General features: G+C 40.4%; 1 protein-coding gene across 13 annotated transcripts in view; it reads right to left on the reverse strand.

Annotated features, from left to right (window-relative positions):
• ST7 (suppression of tumorigenicity 7) overlaps nucleotides 1–17330 on the reverse strand; it is a 233115-nt gene that overhangs the window by 26855 nt on the left and 188930 nt on the right. For 11 of the 13 annotated variants that reach the window (XM_084785753.1, XM_084785752.1, XM_084785749.1 and 8 more), the window contains 2 exons: nucleotides 14799–14871; nucleotides 13199–13301 (listed from right to left, as the gene is read on the reverse strand). In XM_084785753.1, coding sequence (XP_084641879.1) covers nucleotides 13199–13301; nucleotides 14799–14871 — 176 coding nt within the window. Of the gene's footprint in view, nucleotides 1–13198; nucleotides 13302–13867; nucleotides 14004–14798; nucleotides 14872–17330 lie in introns of all 13 variants that reach the window. The other 2 variants (XR_014780003.1, XR_014780004.1) reach the window with 1 other exon arrangement.

The following is a 17330-nucleotide window of genomic DNA, read 5'->3' on the forward strand; positions in this document are numbered from 1 at the left end:
AATATCAGGTCTCAACATGTGCAACATTTAAATTAGAAAGGCATGGAACAACATTTCACATCCTACTTGTCAAGAGAAAAATAAATGAAAGAGGGCAGATCCCTATCCACAAGTATGCAGAAATCAATTAGGCTAACTCTACTTTGCAAATCAGAGAACATGCTCTGCCTGTCTGTTTTAGCAACTTGACTTCTATTAGCTAAGTCAGCATTCTGTGTTATCTTGCCTGCATCCTACCTCTAACTTCCTTCCCAAGTTCTCAACCACACTAGTTGAAGAGCAGCACTTGTAAAGGTTTCGGAAGCAACTTTTCAAAGCCAATTTGTGTCAGATTGTGTTCCTTATGCCCGATACATTAGCACGTAAATCCAGAGCATACACGAGAAGCAGACGTCTGTGAGTGAGTGAACGGGGCCTGCTCCTGCATGCATGGAGCAGAGGAGTGCTGCACAGACTACTCCAAGTGATGGGCTGCCAAGGTTTCCTTTTTCAAGGTATAAAACTTTCCAGTAATTTGAAGAAAAATTATTCCCAAGTTATCCTTCACATAGATATTAACACAAAGGAATTAATTTGTTTACATTTCTGGAATGTTCAATACAAACAATACCATTAATCATACAAACACCATCAGCAAAATACAGGAAAAACTATGAAGCAACAAGGTAATTAAATTACAGCACATTTACATGAGACATATCAAGCTACTCTTCAAAGCCCAACAGCAGAAGAATATTTATTAGCAAAAATATTATGATATATTGCTAAATGAAAAAAGTCTGTCATACTATATATATGTGTGTATGTATGTATGTGTGTGTGTGTGTATGTAGCAGATCATTTTGATATTAAAATATGTGTTTGGACATTAAAAAGCATTAGACGGGTTAAAAGTTAAGAGTAGCTAAATATTATTATGGAAGATTTCTTTCTTTTGTGTTAAAGTTTCCATTATTGTTTTCTTTCATCTATACATGTGGCTCAGCAGTTAAGAACACCTACTGCTCTTGCAAGGTACCTCAGTTTGGCTTCCAGAGGCCACATTGTGGCTTACAACTACCTGAAACTCTAGTTCCAGGGAAATTGATGCCCTCTTCTGCTTTGTGCCAGCTTCTGCAAGTACAGGCTGCACATAAACAAATCTAGTCAAACACAATATGCATTAAACAAATAAATAAGTGAATAAACCTAAGGAACAGGGGAGTTCAAGGGGAAAGCAGGAAATGATGTAGATATAGTAGACTCATTTATGAAATCTTCCCCAAATAAAAATACATAGTCACATTAGAAGAAAAAAAAAAACCTAGTGACATGTGGAAGAGAAACAGTATATGCTGAAGTTCACTGGTGAGTCCTCCCTGGCCTCAGTGCCACATGTGTAAGAGGATAAAATATCCCACATAACTGCAGCTCATTCAGCTCTACTGTCCTGCAGAAGGAAGCATCCACACCGGAGATCCTGTATGTCCACACTGGAGATCCTGTATGTCCACACCGGAGATCCTGTATGTCCACACTGGAGATCCTGTATGCCTCCTTCTGCCTGCCACCTGCTACTATGAACTGCTGTTTGGAATCCTGCTCGACCATATTGCTATGTCCTTGGATATGTTATCTAATTTCCTTGCTTTTCAGTTTATTCATCTGTAAAACCTGAGCAGCAAAAGCATGTTATTGGTGTCTGTCTTAGCTAGGGTTTTATTACTGTGAAGAGATACCCATGACCACATCAACTCATATAAAGGAAAACATTTAATTGGGGCTATCTTACAGTTTCAGAGATTTAGTCATGGCATAAAACACGGTGCTAGAGGAGCTAAGAGTTCTACATCTTGATCCGCAGACAGGAGGAGACTGTGTGCCTTCTACGCTTAAGCATATAAGACCTCAAAGCCAGCCCCAACAGTGGCACATTTCCTACAACAAAGCCACACCTCCTAATAGTGCCACTCCCTATGGCCAAGCATTCAAATATAAGAATCCATTGGGGTCATTCGGATTCAAACCACCACAGTGTCAGAGTTTAGAAATGACATATGATAATATGGGAAGTATTTACAAAGTACCAATGAATAAGTACCTGTGCATACACATTCACTGAAGAGGAGATTATTTTACTACAGTAAAAGTTGAAATTCTCATGTAATTGTAAAGGTGAGTTCCATTTTGTAGGGGGATTCCCCACGTATAGCTGAGTTTGTTTCTAGGTGGAACACAAAAGCAGTTTTATCGCAGTAGCAGATTTGACTACTGGAGGCACCAATTGACTAACAAAGATATAAGCATGAAGCAAGGCTGAATGAAAAATGGACGCTGACTTACAGTCACCGGTACCTGCTTCTCCCTGGTTTGCTTATCTATTTAGTAGTGAATTTCCTTCCTTTGAAAACTTGTAATTCCCACAGTATATCCTAAGAAAATATATGAAAGTGCCAAACTAGGACCTAGGGACAGAGTTGAGCATAGCCAGGATGTTTTGCAGGTTCATACACATGGGAGCTTATACAGAGACAGAAGGACACACTGAGTACTCCAAAAACATAGACATGAAAGTATGTAAAGGTGCAAGGAGAGACATAAGAGTATCATAGTGTATCTCAAACACATGGATCTTGTAGTATGTACAGGGCGCCCCAAAGACAAAGTACTGGAGTCTCCAAAAATTGCTCAAGGGGTATGAATGTGAATCACGTGGTGTCTCTACCTTGATCCTTGATCCTCCATAACCTTTGTGAGGGAGAGAAGGAGGGAAAGCAAGGTCATGCACAGGCAAAGAAAGTAGAACACAGTTACTAACAAAGAAACGAACAGAACTGTGTGAGGAGGTTCACAGAAGAGGGGAGGGATGACACGGCCAGAAACAAGGCTCAACAATGGCTGTGACACATTAAGGGAAATGGGTGGTACTTAGGGCCTGGTGAAGAGTGAGCAGTGTCATGAGAATAGCTGTCTACACTGACACATGACCCTGGAAACTCAGAGGGAAACTGGGGGCTCGGGAGCTTCAGTAGCTTGCCTAAGGCTTTACAAGCTGCATGAGACAGAACTGGCATTAAGAATTCAGCCTTTCTCCAGGTGGTGGCGGCACTTACCTTTAATCCTAACACTCAGGAAGCAGAGGCAAGTGGATTGTTGAGTTCAAGGCCAGCCTGGTCTACAAAGTGAGTCCAGGACAGCTAAGGCTACACAAAGAGACCCTTTCTTGAAAAACAAGCAAGCAAACAGAACTCAGCCTTTCTACTATTATCTGAGGAAGAGAAACAAGAAACGGCTACTCAAGACATCCTCCAGAATGTGACCTTTACTGTAGAGTTACCCATATGTTTTTCAAACTTTCGGACACAGAATAGGATGTTCAAAGGTAAAACAAACACAAATGTGTTGAATATGTGATGAAAAAGAGACCTGGGACATGTGGGAAAAGACCTGAAATAGGTGTGAGGACATGTTACAACTTCTAAAATAATCAAAACCAAACCAAAACAAACAAAAAACAAAAACAAAAAATAAAAGACCCTACTGCAACAGACTCTAGGGAATAAGCCTGTGAGAGAAATGGGAAAAGGAAATGATATGCCAGACCAATGGGTGGGGGAGAGGCAAAGAGGCAGAAGTTAGAAAATCTCTAGAAAGTTCTTGTCATGGCCATGGGGAAACTGACCGGAGAGAAAAGCACGTCCCTAGAATGGAAATGTCTGACAGAACATGAGACAGGAAGAAGGAATGGAGTATGACCGTGAGTGCTACCACTCAGGAACACGGGCTAACATAAGGTCCTTAGCTGGGGTGTCAACACCAGTGGAAGAAGTGTGTTAGCAGTGGGAAGGTGACAAGTGGAGTTTTAAAGTATCTGCAGAACTTTCCTGGGCAGATGGCCTGTGGGATTCAGGTGCGAGGTCTAAAATCTGTGAAAGGAGTAGGAGACAGAGTCAGGTGTTTGGGAACACAGGCAAGATAGAGCCCTGTCTCCCATGAAATTCCACAGAAGACTCTGAAGCACGAGAAAAGAGGGACTCCTTAGAGACTTTCTACTCTTGAGAAAGTAACTTTAAAACTGTTTTCTGTTCATTTTCCTTTGGGTTGTGCTTCTATAACATATCTCCTTACTCCCTTGCAAAAAGACTTTGGAACAAAATGTGGCTCAAAGAAACATATATTGAAATAATATTTCTGCAATATACCATTGATATATAATATCATAGACAATCTGCCAGGGTATTTTGAATTTCTGCTTCCATGCTTCCAGTATCTTGAAATGCTAAAACTCGCTACACATTGTTTCCTAAATTGGATTAAAAAGCAATTTTATCTTCTGTCAATCAGCTTTACCAAGATACTGAGAGGATTGCTTTAGTGCATGTAGGAGTCTACAGTGTCCTGCAGTCTAACAGTGTCCTGCAGACACCTCAGTAGCACATATAATTACCGAGATATTCCCCTTCACAGGTCTTTTAAAATTGCTGTGAAATGAAATTTTAAATTGACAATAGATGGGTTTTTTGAAAGGAAAACAAAAGTAAATTTTGAAGGGACTGCATTTCCACCATAATTTTAATTCTTTTCTCTGTTTTCTCATGTTTTTATATTCAAGACAATGATTTAAAAACTTAGTCATCAATTAGGTGAAGTCCTTATGTCAATATTCTGAGCAGCACAGGCTATCCTGTGTGCTAATTGAGTTCTAGTGCTGTAAACACCCTTCCCTAAGGGAATGCCAGGGGTCTCTCCTTGCTCCAGGATGGGCCTAGTAAGAAGAGAATATGGCTCAGTGATTTGGGACTTAAGGAAAAATTAAGACAAAAGCTTTCTCCAATGGTTGCTTGTGATTTCTCTCAAAAATTGCATACACAACATTTTGGCAGCACCGGGTGCTAGGCATGGCCCCTCAGCCCTGTCTACGCTGCTCAGGGCAGGCGTAGAGGGTCCAGTTCTACACATGGGATTGCCATCACTGGGAACTTTCTGCAACTGTGGTGACCCTCGGACATCTGTTGTTCCTTCTCTAGACTAGATGTGTACTAAATGTGAGCAGCTGGGTACTGTAGTCTAGCTATGAAATGCCCTCATGCTATATGTGAAAAGTATGGCCCCTAGCCCACAAAAATAGTGGGAGATGGTTGAACCTTTAAAAGCAGAGTTTAGGACAAAGGAATTTACACCTCACCACTCAGGTGTGACCTGGAAGGGTTACTAGGATCTCGGCTCCTTTCTTTTTTGGTTTCCCTGTGCCCATCAGATGAGCCACACTTTCTTGTCATCCAAGGCTCAATTCTGGGGTTCAACAAGCTCAAGGGTTTCAGAGTTGAGCAGATAATTTACTCATTCTGCGCATTCTGGGGCTGGGTTGTGGAGCACCACCCTAACACTCTAGCTCAGCAGTTCTCAACCTGTGCATCATGACTCCTGTGGGTGCATATCAGATATTTACATTATGATTAATCACAGTAGCAAAATTACATTATGAAGTAGCAATGAAATAATTTCATGGTTGAGGGTCACCACAATATGAAGAACTATATTAAAGGGTCACAGCATCAGGAGAGTTGAAAACTGCTGCTCTAACTCATTTCCTTGAGAATGAAGCATGCACAATAGCATAAAGACTTGGGAAAGAGTCTAAACTTAGCAGAAACCTGGAATATTTTGTTGGGGCAGTCAATAATGAAAGGGTTGTTTTCTGTCTCCCCTCCCCCCATGTAAATTAGGGACTATTAAAGTATCTTCCAATCTTCTGCTTAGTAAGACAGATGAATTTGAATTTAATCGTGGGAACAAAGAAGAGGTCAGTGCTGTGAGTTGAGGTAGTTCTGGAACATTCCCCAAAAGCACATGTCTTAAGGGCTTGGGACCACCAGGAAAAATGCAACAAAAACAGGATATGTAGTGCTTAGTGACCCTCTGTCTGTACAAGCACATTGGCTCAGATATTTGTATAGTAGCTTGTTCATTATCCTTTCCATTGAAAGGATATCCCACTTTATTACTGCAGGAGTAATGAGGGTAGAAAAATGATACTTTATGAGGCAATGCACAAATACTTAGAAAACCCTGTCTACCCTACAAGATATGGGGGACAAAGAGATAAGAAAAGTCCTGAGTATGGAGAAATTTCATTCTAGACAAAGTATTATGCTAGTGGGACTAAGATAGTGAGGGACAGGGATGGTCCTATGTACAGAAAAAGAATATAAACCCAGATGAGTGACTATTGAGCCACAGACCCTAGGCTTCCAAAGCCCTAGGGAACAACAGCTGTCTAAGGAAAACAACAGCTGGAGCCAGAGCATGTTAGCGCCTATATGAAGCCTGAGGTCAGAGGTGTTGGAGGTACTGCTGCACTGCCTGGTTGTCCTTCTCTGGCTTAAGGTGGCCCCAAAAGAACCTGTGGCTTTTTGTTGCCTGTATTATTTTATATTATTATTGTTGTTGTTAACTTCATGGGCCCCAGGGTAAAATAGGAGGCAGCATATATACCCCATTGTATTGTCTGCAGATGAAGAAAAATTTGAACAGTTAGTTACTCCCCTCATGCCAGAAAACTAATAGTCTTTAGTAGATAAGTGGATACTGACACTCTACTTTGCCTGCTGGAAGACTAGAGGAAACTACTCTGCAAACAAAAAGGCAGTTCTCATATCCTGAGTAAATTGTAATTATGTAAAACCATGTACACAGACTAAGGATACTCATGGAAGTCCAATGACAACTTCTTGTGACAAATAAAAAGAAGCCATCAAAGTGACTAAGCATAATGTCTTCTAGAACTCTGAACTATCTAGAAGGAATGACTGTCTTGTGAGGTAAAGTGCCACCATCAACTGGAGGGTTGAAGACCCTCGAGCCCTCTGGGATTTGGGAGGTGATGGAAGATTAAATTGAAGTGTGTGTAATCTGGAATCAGTTCAGGCTATCATTTCTCCAGGGAGTCACCATGAATAACCTACTAAGTTTTTTGAAATACTTAGTTTGCTCATCTGAGTAACAGATAATAATATGGTACATTTATCAGTATTGTTATAGAAAATAAATGAGAAGGGTATACATATATTTGGTATACAAATAAGTAATAAAATTAGTTACCATAAATAATTTTGAAGAAACTATCAAGAATATGATGGTGATTTAGAGGATCTTCAAGTATCCTTCAAATGAGTTGAAGAACTTATAGGAAGTAAGCTAGTGTTTGCTCATAAAGGAACCAATGTGTGTGCATGTATGTTTGCTACAGGAAGTAGAGCATATATAAAAAAATGTCAGGAGTACCCTCCATATAGTATGCACACCAGAATTTGGTGGCTAATTCTGAACAGAAACCTTAGCTTATGAAATGTGAAATATTACAGATGGAGTCATCCTGACAGTACGATCACCAATCAGGTGAGACTGATGGAAAACAAGTGACCCTAGGTGCTCTAGCTATGATGGCAATGCTGATGCCAATTGGACTGGGTTGGGAAGCACTTAGGTAGGCAATTAGTAAAGCAGAACTCTGAGCATTGCAGAGAGGATGAACTAAATGAAGACCTACCCTGACCGTGGCCGCAACATCACACAGGCTAGGGACCCTGATGAAATAAAAGCAGAAAAGAAGAAAGCTGAGCAGCAGGGGCATATTCATTTCTCTGCCTGTTTCTCTCCCACTTTCCCTCCCCATCTGTACTTTTGCTTTTCTTTTCCTTCTCTTGGCTGCCAGGACGCAAGCTGCTCCATTCTACTTGCTCTTCCTCTCATGATCCCCAGAACTCATGCAAATAAATGAATAAATAGATGGACGGATGGATGAATAGATAGACAGATAGATGATAGGCAGATAGATAGATAGATAGATAGATAGATAGATAGATATAGATAGATAGATAGATAGATAAGATAGATAGATAGATAGATAGATATAGAGCACTGAGTGTGGCCATATGCACTTACATTTCCAACGGAAACAGTTGGATCCTTGGAGCTTACTGACCAGCCAGGTTAGCCCTACTTGACTACCTCCAGGCCACCGAGACCTTGTCTCAAAAACAAAAACCAAACAACAACATGAAGGTTATGGTCCATGAGGAACAATAATTGAGATTGTCCTTTAGCTTCTGCACAAATGTCCACTCACATATGTGTATGCACATACACACGTGAACATTTACACTCATACTTAAAAGAAAAAGATGGATATGAGCATTTGGGGAACCAAACGTGACTGCTTTGATTTAAGAGATGTTTTTGAGTGTCAGTAAGGGTTCATCTTGTTAGTCAACTTTACTGGAGAAGTATCTAGGAGACTGGATAAGATCGAAGTGTGTCTTTCAGGGAAGTCTCAGAGAAAATGGTAACACCCTTCCATAGACTGCAGGCCCAGATGGATGAAAAGGAAGAAGACACTACACTACACAGGCTTATTTCCTTCCATCTCTGACCATTTCCCTCTCACCCTCCCTCCTACCCTTGTTCCCTCTATCTGTGTCTCTTCTTCCTGAATTCCATGATCTCCCATTATAATAGACTGAAACTTTGAACCAAAATCAGTAAATCCTGACCAGGTAGGGGTTAAAAGTATAATATACTCTCTTCTCTTGTTTTCATGATTAGGAAATGAAGTGGGATTAAATAACTGAAATACTCTCAAAGAAATGCTGTATGTCTGAGATGACAGATAGGACAATTTCCTTATAGTGACCATATATATATATATATATATATATATATATATATATATATATATATATAAATGCCACATTCCATCTCATAGCTAGACATATGCAATTACCATGGAGCAATTAAAGCAACATTTGAAACATTTCCACTTTTAGAATAATTATAATTGGCAGGAGAGTGAACTGACTGTCAAATTTTTCTACAGCTATTTTTAACTATTTCTAAGAGCTTTAATTATTTTTCAGGAGCTGAATTAACTGTTTCAGTCCATTATCACAGAATTAAATGACAACACCATCAAAATATCTAAAGAAGAACTGCAAAGATTTTCTACCCAGAAGTATAGGGCTCTTAGTAGGGTAACTAGAAAAATCAGGACCTGTCTCCTAGTCTAAAGGGACCTTTAAAAAGTTAATATCAATTACCTTAAGCATTTATAAATATATAGGGTACAAGTGTTTTGGTGGTTTTAATTAGAATAGCCTCTGTAGCCTTATATATTTGAATACTTAGTCACCAAGGAGTGGAACTCTTTGATGGTATTAAAAAGAGTAGGAGGTGTGCTTGATACCTAAACCTTACAAAAACCCAACAAAGAGAATTTCAGACCAATTTCTCTTATGGACATTGATGTAAAAATACTCAATAAAATATTCGCAAACTGAATCCAAGAACACAGCAAAGATATCATTCACTATGACCAAGAAGGCTTCATCCCAGGCATGCAGGGATGGTTCTATATATGGAAATCCATCAATGTAATCCACCATGTAAACAAACAGAAAGAAAAAAACCACATGATCATCTCCTTAGATGCGGAAAAGCATTTGAGAAAATCCCACACCATTTCATGCTTAAAGTCTTAGAGAGATAAGGGATACAAGGCACATACTAAACATAATAAAGGTTATATACAGCAAGCCAATAGGCAACATCAAATTAGATGGAGGAAATTCCTCTAAAATCAGGGACTAGACAAGGCTGCCTACTCTCCCCTTCTATATACTACTTGAAGACAAAAAAGGAGATCAAGGGGATCCACATTGGAAAGGAGGAGGTCAAATTATCCCTCTCCAGAGAGGATATGATAGTGTATATAACTGACACCCAAAATTCCACTACAGAATTCCTACATCTGAAAAACATCTTAGGCAAAGTGGCTGGATACAAAAATCAACTCCAAAAGGTCAGGAACCCTCCTGTATACAAAAATGACAATTGTGCTGAGCAAGAAATTAGAGAAACTACACCCTTCACAATAGCCACAAATAATATAAAGTATCTTGGTGTAACTCTAACCAAGCAAATGAAAGACTTATGAAAAAAAAAACTTCAAGTCTCTAAAGAAGGAAACTGAAGATGATATCAGAAGATGGAAAGAGCTCCCTTGTTTGTGGATCAAGAAAATTAAGATAGTAAAAATGGCCATCTTACCAAAAGCAATTTACAGATTCAATACAATCCCTATCAAAATATCTACACAATTTTTCTAAGACCTTGAAAGATCAATTCTCAGCTTCAAATGGAAACACATAAAACCCAGAATAGCTAAAGCAATCCTGTACAACAAAAGATCCTCCAGAGGAATCTCCATACCTGATCTCAAGCTGTACTATAGAGCAACAGTAATTAAAACAGCATGGAATAAGGGGAAAAGAGGAGGGAGGGAAGAATGGGAGGATACAAGGGATGGGATAACCATTGAGATGTAACAAGAATAAATTAATAAAGGAAAAAAAAGTTAAAAAAATAAAAAATAAAAAATAAAATAAAACAGCATGGTACTGGCATAGCAATATGCTGGTTAATCAATGGAATTGAATTGAAGACCCAGAAATAAATCCACACACCTATGGGCATTTGATTTTTGACAAAGAAGCTAAATCTATACAATGGAAAAAGGATATCATCTTTAACAAGTGGTGCTGGTCTAAATGGATGTCAGTATGTAGAAAAATGAAAATAAATCCATATTTATCATCATGTACAAAACTGAAGTCCAAGTGGATTAAAGATAAACATAAAACCAGATACACTAAAAATTGTTAGAAGAAAAATTGGGGAAGAGCCTTGAACTGACACAGGAGACAACTTCCTGAACAGAACACCAACATCCCATTATTTAAGGACAACAATTAATAAATAGGACCTCATGAAACTGAGAGCCTTCTGTAGGGCAAAGAACACTATCAACAGGACAAAGCAACAGCCTACAGACTGGGAAAAGATCTTTACCAACCCTACTTCTGACAAAGGGCTAGTATGCAAAATATATAAAGAACTCAAGAAATTAAACACTACCAAACCAAATAATCCAATTAAAAAATGGGGCACAGAACTAAACAGAGATCTGGACACAGGGGGCTTGCACAAAAACTGCTGTACCAACTAAGAACAATGCATGCAGTAAACCTAGAGCCCCTGTTCAGATCTAGCTAATGGACAGCACATTCTCCATAGTTGTCAGTAGAATGGGGACTGTTTCTTACATGAACTCTGGTGTCCCTAATTGACCACTTCCCCTTGGTGGGGAGGCCTGGTGGGACACAGAGGAAGGGGAAGCAGACTATCCGGATGAGACCTGATAGACTATGATCATCTGGTGGGGGAGAAGGTCCCCTTCTGTCACAGGTCTAGGGTAGGGGAATAGGGTGAAAAACGGAGGGGAGAACGGGAAGATACAACTGAGGGGATAACAATTGGGATGTAATCTAAGTAAATTAATTTTTAAAAAGATTAGGAGGTGTGGCTTTGTTGGAGTAGGTGTGGCCTTGTTAGAGGAAATGTGGATTTCAAAAGCCCATGCCAGCCTAGGAGTTAGTACTAGCGCGCTACACCTCCTCCCGCTCCAAGCTCTGCCTATGGGTCAGGCTGTATCCCTCAGCTACTGCTGCTCCTACCTGTGTGTCATCACGCTCCCTGCCATGATAATGGACCAACCCTCTGACACTGCAAATAAGGCCCCAATTAAATGTTTTCTTTAATAGTACCTTGGTCATGGTGTCTCTTCACAACAATAGAACAGTGACCAAGACAAATATTTTGTAAGAATTATTACATGTTTTATCTCATTTGAGTCTTATCTCAAAAGATAGGCAATGCTTAATTCTTATCTTCATTTGGAAGATGAATTCAGAGGCACTGAGTCCAGGGTCTTGTAGCCCAAGTTTTCACCTCAGAATCCTGGGCTCTGTTATTCAGTAATTCCTATGACTAACCCTTATTTATGCTTACAGAACAGTTCTGTCATTTGAGGGAGTATCCAGTAAATATTAATATATGACTTCAGTTTACTATAATTGAGAACAACTTTTATGCCTAGTTTTACATTTTAATCAGAGTTCAATCAACATTTTGGCTTAGACTCAAAATATTGTATAAAGATTCATGCTTATAGCATCCTATATATAACCCTTAAGCCTCGGTAAATATTTTGCTGATTAACCACTAGCACTAGAGTGCTTAAATACATCCTTGTGCAAAAATGCCACTCTGGACCAGTCTTCTATTTTCCATTAAGTAAAAACATAACCTAGACTTAAGTAAAGCCTCAGGAATGATATTAGATCACTTATCTCTACCATTTTCAATATCAACAAAATAAATTAAAGTAGGTAACTCCTCTCTCTCCCCTCCCTCTCTCCTTTTTCTTCTCCTTTCCCTCTCTCCCTCTCCTTCTCCCTCCACATTCTAGCTATGGCACTGCAACAATACATGCAAGATTTCTTTGTCATTTGCACTAGGAGGTCTTCTACAGATATTTTATTAAAACTTTATACCACGAAACATCAGATGTGAATGGCAGGATTAGGTTCTTAGAGGCTAAATGTGCTTAATATCAACAGACTGAAATGGATCCACAGCTAAATACCTACCACAGAACAGATAATTTCAGGGAAGCCCCAAATATACATTCAGCTCATGAATAAAACATTCTAGAAATATCTTTTGCCTTGGTTTGATTTAGTTACATTCAACTTCAGAAACAATATGTGAGAAATATGAGGCATTTACTAACTGTACCACGGAGTTTAACAGCTAAGACAATCCTTTCCCTATGTGTCTTAAAATGAAATACACAAAGCAAAACTTTACATTCTCTGGGGTTCGCCCTGTTTTTCTCTAGCCAGTACTGATTGCCTACATTTATCTGTAGAGACTTGGAATGTCACGTTAGTTGGTGTTTTCATGAGTTTTGTGCATAAGATTTATTTTCAGAATTTGCCTCATACAAGACTAAAACTGATGTAAAAGATCTTATCAAACTCTCAGGATAATTTTAAACTTTCAGAACCTAGTTGCCTAAACAAGGTCCATCCATTTATTTTATTATATTTACCCTGAAAACCAGGCCCCTCCCCCAAGTTCCCTTACATGTAGTTTTGGCTCAAAACCGAGACTATAAATGCCTATAGACTGTACAGGTCCCAAAGTTCATTGGTTGCAGTTCACTGTTTTATAACTAGGGATCCTGGGGACAGGGCATGGTGCTTAGTACATGCTTTTTCTGCTATCATGATGAGCTAGCTCCTGGGGGATCCAGACTCACTTTTGGCACATGCGGATTGAATTCCACAGCTCTGTGAATGGCTTCTACTGCGTTCATCTCTGCTGTGCTCAGCCCCCGCCGAGATGCAGCCTCTGGAGAGAATCTGAAAAGCACAAAGACAAACATCATGCAGTTGGGACCACTGCTTGGGCGGCTACTCAGGGAGCAAGTATACTCGAAGGGCCCCTATGAGCACAGTGAGCCATTGGCACAAGCTCTCCACACCTCCTCTGCAGGGGACCTCTGCGCTACCCCTTCCACCACGGCCAACAGAAACCCCAGTGGAAGCAGAAAGCCTGCTTATGCTGAATGGCGGCAGAAATTCTATTCATCTGTCAACTCACTGTCTAAATAGCTAATGTAAATGTTCTGCAAGATACCTGCTTAAGTGGGAGCAGAGGGAAAACTGACAAGGGCAGACAGTGTAGGAAAAAGAGAAAACCAGGTTACAGAAGAGCGCACTTGGTTAAAAACAGAACTGGGGAGAATTTTAAGGGAGGCTCCCAACCCAATGCCAGTGCTGCCATGGAGGCTAAGTGGCAGCAGCTTCAGCAGCAGGCAAGCCTGCGTGGACTGTTCCAGCACGGGGGTGTGCATGCCCAAACTGTGGGCAAGACACCTGCCCAAGGGAGTGAAAAAAAAAACCAGACCATGCAATCTCTTTCTCACCTCACACCCAGGGCTAACTCCAGAGCTGTGCTTGGCAGGCAGACACCACAGGGGAAGCTGTGACAACCCTGGCCCTGCCCTCCCAAGCTGGAGTCGCTGTGTAGGGAGAAAAGATGTTGCAGTAGGTACTGGCGATCTACAGGATAAAAAAGAACGAAAGAAAATTACTCCAGTTTTGAAGTGCACACACACTTAACAGCAAACCTGTCTGATACCGCAGAGGCTATTACCAGCTCTCTGCTTTTAGATGCTGCAAAGGGGCTGGACTGTCTCAGGGAAATGTATTTATGAATTCAAAAACAATTATTCTGTCTGTTCTCTTTAACCTGCCCAGTCATCCCTTGGATACTTGTGGAATTTCTATGTGCCAGTCACCTGCCTGAGTACAATGGGCAAATGCCCCACTGAGGTGGCATCTCAAAGTAAACAGACTTACTAGGAGCAGTGAGGCCAAGAATGGGAGAGGGCCACCCCACTGCCACTGTAGGGCCCAGCAACAGCCAGCAGAATGGAAGGGGACATACACACACACACACACACACACACACACACACACACACACACACGAAAACCAGTACAGGCACTGATTTTTTTTTTTTTTTGGTAAATCCCAAGCAGTCCTTTTGTTTCTACTGTCTGACAAAATGTAATATTAGCAGTAGTAGTAACAGTAATAGTAATAGTAATAATAGTCACCCAGGAGAATGTAGTGTAATGTAAATCCATATTAGGGACCCATACCCCCTTAGAGTAGATGAGGACAGATCCTCCTTCTAGTAGTGAAATAGAAGATCAGCAGCTTTGGGGAAATGCATGCTTTTAAGCAGGGTCAAAAGATCAAAGGAAGCTTCTGGAGAACACCCTCAAAGGTGACAAAAGTCTCCTTACATCTGGCCAGCATTGGAAGCCACACAAGCGACTGCTTACTTACTTGTCAGAGACAGCTCTTGCTTTGAGCAGGGCTGCTGTGTAGCATATTGTTGCCGACTTTGGTAAGCTTATATCTATCAGAGAAAAACAAAGCAAGAACACTTGTAAGTTTGCAGTAAAAAGGACAATGCTCTAAAAACACAAGACTAAATAATATGAGTCCAAGACAGTACAAATTAATATTTAAACTACTACATAAGAACCCCAACTCTTTCTTACTGTGTCAAGAATGCTATGCATTATTTTGTCAATAATTCATGTTTAAAATTAGCTAGGCTCACTCTTCATAAATAATCATCTATTTTAAAATATGCATTTTAAACCTTGAATTTAAGTAGAGAATATACATATAAATACATAAATTTAGTTATTATACAAATATCTTGATATAAAATGTAAATGGGACCTTTTTGTCAGCTATGAAAATTACCCAAGAATTACATAAAATATTACTGCAAGGAAAAATTAATCTGAGTTTAAAATACCTACAAAGGTAAACAAGGTATATTTTTAATAGCTAGATTAATTTAAGACAAGTTTCCTCTGTATTAAGATTCAGAAAGTCAAACACATTTTTTAAACAGGTCTTTTCACAAATACAAAAGCTAAGGCCAAGCAGATGCAGGTTCTCTCTGATATAGTCTGTTAATTTTTAATTTGTAAAGAGTCCATGGATCAAATATTCTGAAAAGCATCAAAGTTTTTGCAAAAGTTTCATATTAAAGCCTAATTTGTCAGAAAACTACAAATGGGGCAGGGGTGGAGAAGCTGTGAGATGCAGAGAATCAGGTTACACACAGGTACAGAGTTTGACTAAATGCAAATGAACTGAAGGGAGTGGTCTGTGGGGGGAGTATATATTTAAATTGGAATTCCATTCTTTTCAAAATAGATAGTTGGTATTTTTTTTAGGACTTGTTAAACCAAATTTTCACTCTGACACAGAAACAATTTCTTTGTAAAAAATAACATTTATCTGCAAGGGGTGTGTATGGAGGTCAGAGTGCAGCTTGCAGGTGTTGGTTTCCTCTCACTGAACCTTACTCTAGTAGCTCAGCTTGGCAATAAGTACCTTACCCACTGAATCATCTTTCCATTTCCCAAAATATTTTCTTAATTCAACATCAACTAGGGCTGCAGAGAAAGCTTAGCCACTAAAAGTAATTACAACTATGCTTCCTCCCATATCTGTCAAAATTTATCCTTTATATCTGGAATGCCCCAGCTATCTCTTCACAGGGCTGTTTGTGACCTGAAAGGACTGCCCTATAGGAAAGCTGTAAAGGACTCTCACGACTGACCAACTGCCACAGAAGAAAGTAATTCCTTGAAAGAAAACCGTTTCCTCTTCCACAACAGTATCAATTCCCGTGAAAGATTCATCTTTGAGAGGAACACTCAGGATACCAGCAAATCACAGTCAGTCATGGAAACCACTGAAAGCACACACTAGGCATCTGACTCCTGCTCTGCCGCAGCTGTCATGGAAACCACTGAAGGCACACACTAGGTATCTGACTCCTCCTCTGCCGCAGCTGTCATGGAAACCACTGAAGGCACACACTAGGTATCTGACTCCTGCTCTGCCGCAGCTGTCATGGAAACCACTGAAGGCACACACTAGGTATCTGACTCCTCCTCTGCCGCAGCTGTCATGGAAACCACTGAAGGCACACACTAGGTATCTGACTCCTCCTCTGCCGCAGCTGTCATGGAAACCACTGAAGGCACACACTAGGTATCTGACTCCTCCTCTGCCGCAGCTGTCATGGAAACCACTGAAGGCACACACTAGGTATCTGACTCCTCCTCTGCCGCAGCTGTCATGGAAACCACTGAAGGCACACACTAGGTATCTGACTCCTGCTCTGCCGCAGCTGTCATGGAAACCACTGAAGGCACACACTAGGTATCTGACTCCTCCTCTGCCGCAGCTGTCATGGAAACCACTGAAGGCACACACTAGGTATCTGACTCCTCCTCTGCCGCAGCTGTCATGGAAACCACTGAAGGTACACACTAGGTATCTGACTCCTGCTCTGATGCAGCTGACCTTGTGCTTTCAGTTCCATGGTTAAAACGTCTCTTTTATACCAGTTTCCCAGGGTACAAGGCTGCAGTGTCTCAACTGACAGAACCTGCAAAACTTTTCACCCAGTTTTGTTCCTGATGGGTCCCAACGGGTGGTTTAAAGTAAGCACTGGGAGTGGCAACAAGCCTCCCAGTGCCCCGTACCTGCCCAGGAGGGACCTCAAGGGACACATGCTGTTCAAGGAGCCACCACCAACATTCTATCCAATACCAGCCAGGCCTAGTACTGAGCACCTGGGATCTCATTTGTTCCTATGATGGTGTGGCCAACCAAACACATCTCCAGGGTCTATTCAAATTGATTTCAGCCAAAGTTTTGTTTTCCCCTTGTCCACAGAGGCCACAAAAATTTTCTGAAAGTTTGAAAACCTCCAGGCAGGATATGATTTCACATATGACTCCATTAAATGTTTCATCTTATTAGATATGTAGCATTAATTTT

This window comes from Acomys minous (genome assembly GCF_964271855.1).
Source record: "Acomys minous genome assembly, chromosome: 6".
Taxonomy (NCBI): Eukaryota; Metazoa; Chordata; class Mammalia; order Rodentia; family Muridae; genus Acomys; species Acomys minous.